This window comes from Elephantulus edwardii, unplaced genomic scaffold (genome assembly GCF_000299155.1).
Source record: "Elephantulus edwardii isolate Elephantulus edwardi_28Jun2011 unplaced genomic scaffold, EleEdw1.0 scaffold00314, whole genome shotgun sequence".
Lineage (NCBI taxonomy): Eukaryota > Metazoa > Chordata > Mammalia > Macroscelidea > Macroscelididae > Elephantulus > Elephantulus edwardii.
Window position 1 is genome coordinate 1,323,615 of NW_006400064.1, and position 10,322 is coordinate 1,333,936.

At 41.5% G+C, this 10,322-nt stretch overlaps 1 protein-coding gene across 1 annotated transcript in view; it reads right to left on the reverse strand.

The window, feature by feature from the left end:
• TOP3A (topoisomerase (DNA) III alpha) overlaps positions 1 to 10,322 on the reverse strand; it is a 47,584-nt gene that overhangs the window by 17,206 nt on the left and 20,056 nt on the right. Inside the window, exons 2-9 of the mRNA XM_006901189.1 lie at positions 10,019 to 10,078; positions 8,596 to 8,669; positions 7,262 to 7,337; positions 5,891 to 5,999; positions 4,178 to 4,321; positions 3,904 to 4,074; positions 3,435 to 3,535; positions 1,670 to 1,744 (exon numbers count right to left, since the gene is read on the reverse strand). Of these exons, the coding sequence (XP_006901251.1) occupies positions 1,670 to 1,744; positions 3,435 to 3,535; positions 3,904 to 4,074; positions 4,178 to 4,321; positions 5,891 to 5,999; positions 7,262 to 7,337; positions 8,596 to 8,669; positions 10,019 to 10,078 (810 nt within the window). The remainder of the gene's footprint in view (positions 1 to 1,669; positions 1,745 to 3,434; positions 3,536 to 3,903; positions 4,075 to 4,177; positions 4,322 to 5,890; positions 6,000 to 7,261; positions 7,338 to 8,595; positions 8,670 to 10,018; positions 10,079 to 10,322) is intronic.

Below are 10,322 nucleotides of genomic sequence, written 5' to 3' on the forward strand. Positions count from 1 at the left end.
AGTTTTAGTTTACTTGGCTCCATAGTCAACACTCTTGGAAAGTCAGCTGTGAGGGACCTCTCAAGAGTACTGAAATGCAACGATGTCAGACTGAAGACTAAGGTGCACCTGATCCAGGCTACAGTCTTTGCAATTACGTGCTATGCATTGGAGAGTTGGACAGTGAATAGGGATGACAGAATGAGAATTGATGCCTTTGAGTTGTGGTGCTGGAGAAGAGTGTTGAATATACCATGGACTGCTAGGAGAACAAACAGGTTTGTCCCAGAGAGGGTGAAGCCAGAATGCTCCTTGGAGTCAAGGATTCTGAAGCATCATCTGACATACTTTGGGCATGCTGCAAGGAGGGACTGGTCCTTGGAGAGGGACATCATGTTTGGGAGAGTGGAGAGATGGCGCAAGAGAGGAAGACCCCTGATGAGATGGATCGATTCTGTGAGTGGAGTGGTGGGAATGAATGTGTTTGAGACAGTGAGGTTGGCACAGGATAGAGAGGCATTTAGGGCTCTTGTACATAGGGTCGCTATGAGTCGCAAATGACTCGATGGCACATAACAACAACATAATGCTCTTAAAAGAACAATGTGCTCTTTTAAGATCTATATAGGATCAAATTGACAAGAGCAACTCAAAAGAAGAGACAGTTGGAACTCTGGTGGCCTAGTGGCAAGAAGCTACACTGCAATCCCAAAGGCACACAGTTCGAATCCACCAGATACTCCACTGGAGTAAGAGGGGCAATTCCTCCTGTGCCAGTCCAATCTAATTTGACACTATACACATACACAACATTAATAAAATAAAAATTAAAAAAAAAAAGAAAGAAAGAAAAGAGAGAGACAGCTTAGCAGAGGTGAGTGTCTTTAATGGGAAGGAAATAAGGTTGAGCATCTTTGGAAATTCAAAAACTGTAAACAGGGTTACTGAATAGTATGTGTAAAAAACCAAGGAATCATATGTAGAAAAAAACAACAACAAGAGTTGGTGTAAATTTTGGTACAACAAAAAGAAAAAATCATTAAGAGAAAAATGAAGACATACAAAAAATTTTTTTTAAATTTTATTTTATTATTATTATTTTGTGCATGTACCGTCAAATCAGATCTGACTGGTACAGGAGGAAATTGTCCCTCCTTCTCCGGCAGAGCATCTGGTGGATTTGAACCGTGTAACTCTGGATTTGCAGTACAGCTTCTTGCCACCAGGCCACCAGAGCTCCCCTAAAAATTTTTATTTTATTATTTTGTGTGTTTACCATCAAATCAGATCTGAGTGGTACAGGAGGAGATTGTTTCTCCTTCTCCAGCAGAGCATCTGGTGGATTCGAACTGCACACCTCTGGGATTACAGTGCAGCTTCTTGCCACTAGGCCACCAGAGCACCCTATAAAAATTTTTTTGATATGGAAATGTTAAGGTAATGAGTGATGCAGCTTCCTCTTTTTGTTTCCTAAATGTCAAAGAATGCAGTAGGACTGCATTTACTAGAAAAGCACAGCTCTCTAAGGTCAAAGATGCCCCTATTTTTGCACTTTAGTTTCCCTCAGTTGCTTTCCTGGGGAGCCTCTGAGAGGTGAGAATTCTTTCCATGGGGCCACAAGTCTGTGCAGAGTAGCATCCCAACAAGAGAGTGTATCAATTAAGGGCAGAAATGTCCACCCAGAACATACCACAGTGTCCAAAGCCTGAGGCCTCCACTTGCTCTTAGGTTTACTGTGGACCTCCACCACAGTTGCCAAAGGATCCTAGAAAGCCAGGAAGAGAGAAAACCACACTGAGCTGCAAGTACAATACTGCTGACTTCCCAATACTCATCCTCCTGGAATGGAAGACACTAGCCACCACCTGAGCTTGTACTGAGGGTCTGATACAGGCATTTGGCCAACAGGCTGTAGGAGCTGTGCCATTATTTTTTACTTCTGCCACATGGCTTGCTGGGAACATGCAAATCGATTATGTGGACTACTGATGAGGGGTTCAGAAATCTTGCCATCCTGCCAGGTTTAGCAGCAGACAACAGGAATCTTGCTACTATCAAGAAAGAAACAGAAAATAGCACACAGCCTTTGGGGCCAAGACAGGCTGAGATTGAGACATTACAGCAGTAGTGAACGGAGATCATCACAAGACAGCTAACTTGGGCTAAGCCATGGAGCCAGAGCTGGAGGGAAGTCCTCTGTCTGATCATGCCAGAGGATGAGGGAGAAAGGGGAGAGACACTGGACAAAACTGTCAGGATGAAGAAAGCTTTTTAACACTGGCCTGAAGCAGAGAAACTGAAGGTTAAAGGGCTTGTGAGCACGTTTGAGAAGCCGCCCTGAAGACATGTATCATGTTCTCACCATGAACATGATAAAAACATCAATAAAGCCCACAATCATTCTGTGAAAAAAATTCTTAACCTCCATACACAGTAAATATAGGACAAAACAAGCTGTATGGTTCTCTGCAGTCATCGCAGTGGATTAGTAAACCTGAGAGTACAGCATACTAAAGGTACGGAGGTGTGGGTTGGGGGTGTGCTGGGTGGTAAGACTGGTTGAAGTAGATGTGTGAGGGTGGGGGCTTAACCCTTTATGTATTGCAGATGTTGTGGATGGGAACTGTGTTTTCTCTGGTGGAATTAACAGGAGAACTACTCTCATACTGGCCACTCTTATACCACCTTCATAGCACAAGGATTAAATAACATGTAACATAAAATGTGCCTGCCACAGCAGACACTCAATAATCATTAGTCCCCTTTAGTAAGTCAGTAATACACCTGCTATAAGGGTCACAGCACATGTTTCAGCACCAATGTGCAGGCCTTGGAGTGAACCAGACATGTCATTTCTTATTGATGGGGGAGGCATCATGTGGTAGGCAGTCTGAGGGTGAAGGAAGGTGAAGCCTGGGCTATTAGCCAGTAACCCTGAGAGGATGTGATTCTTGACATGTGCTATTACCATAATCCAAACATTCTCTTGTCTTTCCTCCTTCCAAAGTTGTTCTTTTTCCTTAAGAAAGTCCTCACTGTAGGAAATAGACTTAAGTGCTCACTTGTGATTTGTTGATTATCTCATGTGCCCTCTCTTCTATTATGTCTACAGTACCTAAGACAGTGCTTGGAAGATCATAACCAGTTTAAAAAAAAAAAAAAAAAAAGGCAAACGTGCCTCATCGGACATATGGAGGGCTAGGCTGGATGCGAATTGACACGTTTTCTGGTATAAAGCCTAGGATGTGGGTCCTGGCAAAGCAGAAAGAGACTACAGTGAAACAGTTTCCACATTGTCGACTTTATCTAAGTTCTGCACTGTGAGTGGACTATTTTCTCTCATGCTTTCCATGGAGTTTTAATTATAATGGTTCTCAAGAAAGGGAGAGCTGGGAAGTGTATAAAAGGTTTTTTCGGAGCTCATGAAGGCTTTTTTTTTAAAAAAAAATTCTTACCTCCATACACAGCTGATATAGGACAAGACAAGCTGTATGGTTAAATAGACGATGCCTTTTCCAGTTGAATTCTACAAGGCCATCCTTGTGCACATGAGTTACTGTATTGGAAAAGACAGCAAGAAAAGTAGTTGACTCAGATGTTCTGATTAAAGCCCAGGGACATGAAACAGAAATTTCTTGACAAATAAGGAAACCAGCTAAGGATTCAGAGTATCATAAGGAGAAAGATGAAGGGCAGTAAGACTAGACATCACTATTTAACTAGGGACTGCCTGTCTTTCTTCAGCAGAGCAGCTGGTAGATTTGAACCACCTGCCTTTGGCTTGGCAATGCAACTCTTACCAAGAGGCCATCAGAGCTCTCTTGTTCTTTCGGCAGTCATGTATTCTCAGTATTCTCTGTCAATATGACAATTCAAAGGCATTTCTGATCTAGTGGTTCTAAGCCAAAAACAGCCACCAATTACCTTTAATTCTGTGGAAGGTTTCTGGCACAAAGGCCTGAATGGCTTTGAATCTCTCTACCACGAAGCCTAGTGTTGGGAACTGGCAGCTGCCATAGCTGATAAGCTGTTCTGCGAGCACCTCAGGGAAAATCTTCTGTAGTCTCAAAGTCTGGAACCTAGTGAAGGCAGCGCCTGGAGAGTGGACAGGCAAGGAAGGAAATATAATCAGCTGCAGACTCTATAACCACCACAGCTGAGCCCAGTACCAGCAGGGCTTTTTTGGTGTGACCCTCACCAATCCGCAGATCCAGCTCCTGCCTGACGTCTACAGCATCGCTCACTCTCTGGTTGGGCTCTGTCAGGTTCTCACAGGCCGCCCTGATGGCTTGTGGGGTGATCTCAGAGAAACGGGCTCTCAGCACGGGCAGACTAGGCTTCACTGCAAAACAGAACAAGGTGAGCATGAAGATACCCTGCCTTATTCAAACAGGAGAAGACCCCCTTTTCTTCTACCATAATGAGTGAGAGAAGTTCATTTCATTGACAAGGTTAAATCCATGGTACATGGTCTAGGAGGGAAAAATAGTTGTGCCCTCTAAACTCAATGCTGTCAGAACAGTAGAGTGAATTTCGGTCCTAAAAATTCAGCTCCTTACACTTTACATTCAGAATGTAAACAGAAGAAGCAATAATATTACCCTGAAAAATCAAAGTATACTGATCCAGATCATGGAATTTTCAATTGCCTCGAAAAACTGGAGAATGAATAAGGAAGACCAAAGACTAACATATCTGAGTTATGGTGCTGGTGAAGAATATTGAATGTATCGTGGACTGCCAGAAAACAAACAAAACCACCTTGGAAGAAGTACATGCCAGAATGCTCCTTACAATCACAGATGGTAAGACTGTCTTACCTATGCTGGACAGCCAATCAAAAAGTAGTCCCTAGAGAAGAGCATCACATTTGGTAGAGGATCAGTGAAAAAGAGAAAGATTCTCAGTAAGACTGACTGACACAATGGCTTCCAGAAGAGGCTCAAATGTATCACAGGATCAGACAGTGTTTTCTTCTGCTGAACACAGGTAGCTAAGAGTCAGAAGTAACTCTACAGCACATAACAGCATGCACAAATAAACAGTCCCTGGGTGGTGCAAATGGTTAAACTAACCAAAATGCAGATGGTCTTTTTACACTTGGGACTGTCACAAAGGCAGGCCGGCCAATCTGCTTCCATAAAGTCAAAGCACTCTATGAAGCAGTTCCACTCTAGCACATGGACATGCGTTTGGTTGAAGATACATACATATGTACAAGCTTATTTATGTATGCTTTTGTCAGGTGCCATCAGTAGCAACTCTGAGTGAAAGGGAATCAAACCTCACCTGGTCCTGGCATCCTCACAACCACTGCCATGCCGGAGCCCACTGCTGCAATTGTTGTGTCAAGTCATCTTGTTGTGGGCCTTTCTTTTGTGCCTCCTGCTGACTTTCTAGGCATGATGTCTATACAAACACACACATTCTGCCTCTTTTCTTATTTGAAGAATGTATAATGATAAGAAGCTCTGGTGGCCCACTGGTTAAGAGCCATGCCACCAACCTGAAGGCATGAGGTTTGAATCCCAGCTGCTCCACGGGAGGAAGATAGGCAATCAACTCCTATGTGATTTACTGTCTCTAAATACCCACTGAAGGTCAATTGTGGAAGTGGTACTTGACAGTACGCAACAAAAACAAAAACCATAAATTAAAAGAACATGAAGTTCAATCTTCAATTTACTCCATGCTTGTTAACTTGTGTAATCCTCATCTCAGGTGGAGGAAGAAAGGCAGACTGGGCTAGTAAATGACAGAGTTGGCCTTGTACATTTGATCTACTCCAGAGCCCCAGTCTTCCCACCTTTAGATTCAGAGAGCAACTCAGAAGGGGAAAAGGACGAACTTGACAATGGCTGTGTACAAGAAAAGATCCAAAAGGAAACAATTTAGAAATGACATCACCTACCGGCCTTGCATACGTGGATAATCTCAAATCCAATATTTTCCCCTTCTCTATCACAATCAGTCCAAATTACCAGAGCCTGACACTGCTGCACTTCTCGTTCCAGGGTTTTCTGAAATGCATGGAGGGCAAACAGTAGTGAGCACATCACTGTAGAGCACCTATAATGTTACTCTCTAAAGACTCTGATTGAATGTGGATGGTGCTCTTGATATAGCAACCTGAATGAAAAATATTGACAAAGAAAACAGTTCCTGTTGGCTGCAATGACAGGAAAGTCACCAGTGCACCTTTCCTGTTTAGAAGACCGAGTACTTAGTAAAACACCCCAGGTACACTAAACTCTCCTCTAACAAACATTTATAACCCCTCAATGTATACTTATAACTCTCCCTTACACACACTTACAACTGGCCTCTAACACTTATAACCCCATCCCCAGACACAAAACTGTAATTTTCCAAGGACCGCTAATAACTCACTCATAACTAACACTCACTCACAGCATACCCTTAACAAATTAAAAACTCATCTCTAATATACATTTATAACTCTCCTGGCTCTGATTAAGTACTAGTTAAAAAGAAAAATTTAAAAAGAAACAAAATGTTTGTCTACTCAATCACAAATTCAACCCAAACTTTCCACTAGCAGTGAGCTATGTATGGAGAGTTCTGGAGAACAGCACAGTTGGTTCTCAAACACTGGCACCCCTTCATTCAAATAAAATGGAAATTAGTAATAAGTAATATTTAAGAGGGCAGATCAATCCGGAAGGCTCAAGATTTGAGGCCACCAGCTGCTCTGCGGGAGAAAGATGCGCCATCTCCTCCCACGTAATAAACTGCCTCTGTAAACTCACTGTTATGGGTCAGCAATGACTATACATTAGTACACTACTACCACCACCACCACCACCACCACAACAACAACAATTTAAGAAGCCCAGGTGGTGTAGAATGTAATATAACATGACATGTTAGGTTGTAAATGGAAAGGCTGACAGTTTGAATCCAGTAGATGCTCCATAGGAGAAATATGGCCAGCCTCCCTCAAAGATTTACCACCTCAGAAACCCAACTGAGTGCTGCTAGGAGTCAGAATCAGCTTTACAACAGTAGATTTGTAGTGTTTGAATATTTATTTTCTTAAACAACTACTATTCACAAAGAGGTTAAACTTCAGTCCTTTGGCCATTTAGTTTTAATGGTCTAAGTTATACACCATGTGAGAATCATATTTTAAATCACGCCACTTAATTTGTTAGAAAACCTTATTTCTATATACTATTGTGTTAATAAAAATAGAGAAAGAACTCAGACTATTTAGTGGTTGTTCCAACTCCAATACTATATGTGATCCAAAATATCCTACCTTGATGTCTAAAAAATTCTCTGGGCAATACTTTTCAATTTCTGCTTCAAAGAGGACAAGAGGGTTACAGCTTTGCCTAAAAAGGAAATGAAAACACAAGAGTTATACAATCTACACACACACTCTTGGTGCCCCCCCCCCCATTAGTTCATGATGGCTTGGTCAGTTCATGGACGGCTCTCTCACAGAAACAGCCCAAGGTGAAACCTCCAATTAAAATTAAAAAAAGACTTTGTCCTGAGGTACCAAAGGATTCAAAGACTATCCTTCAAAAAGGTTAAATACAATGCAAGCAGGTAGGCAGAACAGTGTTTCCCCCTGCCCCCCATTCTATCCTAGTAGGTGCTGAAACCACACACATTCTGGTGAACAGTCTTGTCAATCAATTTTCCAGAGCATGTGTAGAAACAAAATTCACAGCAGACCTGCTCTGAATAGAATAACTACAGTGAAAGAAGGATCTGAACTAGAGGACTGCTGTAGCATACATACCTCATCCCACACGTGTTGTCTTTTAACCCAGAGGCCCTGCAGCAAATGCAATCTGGAAGGACTTGATGTGTATGCATTTAATTATTGTGAACCTATTTCTTAGAATTCCTGACATACCTTTATGAAAAAGCATAAATCCGCTACCTATTTTGTTGTTGTTACATGCTATCAAGTCAGAAACAACTCACAGCTGACCCTCTAGTAGGTTTACAGAGGCAGTAAATTGCACAGGAAGAGAGAACCCACCTTCCTGTAGCAGAGCAGCTGGTAAATTAGAACAATGTGCTTTTGGGCTCACGGTGCAGCTCCTCCTGCCCACCTAGACAACTTTAAACCCTGCAGTGTTTCCTGCTTGGAGGCTTGTGATGTAGGCTCTCTACCTTACTATTATACAGCTTTTTTTGTGAAGCTTTTCTTTCCTCTTTTAATAGCTAACTCTGCTTGTGAGAAAAAAAATTCTAGTCTCCCACTTGGTCATTCTTGATAATGGGAGAAAAATTCCTGTGCTTCAGTAAGTCTTCTCAGCAACAGGCCCTTTTTATACTTCCCACTTTCTACTTCCACAGTTCCATTTTCTACTTTACCATGGAAATGAAAGGAACTGCCAAGCAGGAACTGCCAAGCAGGAATCCTGGAAATTCTTCATGCTTATCTGTTAGAGGATATACGTTTTCAATCAAGGACTGCATGGAAAGGTCTACCTGTTTTGGGAGGACACTGAAAAGTGTCATCTTCTTCTTCTGGTAAGTTACACAGATGAATCACTACGTCTCAAAATTTCTATAGTATTTAGCATTTACAACATTAATTGGAAACGTCTTCTCCCAGGAATTAATACTAACCATTTGCGAAACGGTATGTGGAAATCATGAGTCAGCAAATGTCCAGAAACAGAAGTCATTACCATGGTAACATTCTGAATTTAAAAAAAAAAGAAAATTGGAATTATCCTTTTAGCAACTATATTTTGCATATTCATTGAAATAAAAGGGAGGAAAGTCTATAAAAAACAAAGAAAACTGCAAACCAAAGAGTTACAAAACAAAAACCCTAGTGTACTAGTGAGCTGGGTCTGACTCATAGCTGACCCGCTAGTGAGTCTCTGAAGGCTCTAAATCAGATGGAGACTGACCATTTTCTTCTTACGGAGCAACTAGTAGATTTAAACCATGTTTCTTTGTGTTGGCAGTGTAGCCCTGTACAACCAGGCCACTAAAGCTTCCTGGATTGGGAATAAATAAGCATAAATATATGAAGCCAAAAGTTATCATCATCCTAGTATAAATGCTCTTTTTTTAAAAAAAAAAAGGGGACCATTTTAAATGCCCTGGTGGCACAGTGTCAGGCTGCTAACAAAAAAGTTGTCTGAATCAATGAGCTGCTCCAAGGAAGATAAGATATCCCCTCCCACAAAAACTCAAGAGTTAGGGAGAGGGCTGAAAGGGGAGAAAAGTGCAACAATGAATGAATGGAAATCCAAAGTCTCTGTAAACTTTCACGGAAATTAATAATAATAAAAAAAAAATAACAGGCGAGCTCTGGTGGCCTAGTGGCAAAAAGGTGTACTGCAATCCCAGAGGTACACGGTTCAAATCCACTAGATGCTCTGCTGGAGAAGAGGAACAATCTCCTCCTGTACCAGTCAGATCTGATTTGACAGTACACACACACTCACTAATAATTTAAAAAAAAACCCCAAAAAACCCTCAGAGTTATCATGAGTTGAAAACAACTCCAAGGGGGTATGTTTGACATAAGTAGTATATATTAGCAATTACAGAATTTTCTTCTTGTTATAAAGAGTTGAGAAAGGACTATATTTTATTAAGGAGAGAGTTCCTTATCAATTATCAAGGAGGTCTGGTGGTAAAGTTACAGTATTTGGCTGTTAATCAAAAGATCTGAACCAATGAGCAACTGCAGAGAAGAAGTAGCAGTTGGCTTCCATCAAGGCTTCCTGGAAACCCTAAGGGGCGCAGAGGCATAGTCCGTAGTATGTTGTGCTGCTAATCAGCACATTTTCAGCAGTTCAAATCCACCAGCTGCGCTTCAGGAAAAAGCTGGGCAGTCTCTTCCCATTAAGATTATAAACTACAGACTAGAGAAAACTGATAGTCTCTAAAAGTTGGGATTGCTTTGATGTAAATAGGTATAGTAAAAAGGGGTCATTTTTAATTCACCTGAATAACCAAGGCATGTGCACTAAAGAGCATATAGATATGAAAGTGTACATCAACTATATGACAGAAATACGCTAGCACCTACCTGGCCATACAGATGATAATCAAATTCATAGATCTTGTTGAATTTGGAAAGTCCTTCTCTCTAAAAAATTAAAAAAAAAAAATGAAATCTATAAATTTATAATCACAATTTTAGTTTGTTGTTGTTGTTGTTATGTGCCGTTGAGTCTTTTGCGACTCATAGCGACCCTATGCACAACAGCCCTAAACCATGCTCTATCCTGTGCCAACCGAACTGCCTCTGACACACCCATCCCGATTACCCCAGTCACCGAATCAATCCATCTCATAGAGGGTCTTCCCCTCCTGCACTGTCCCTCCACCCT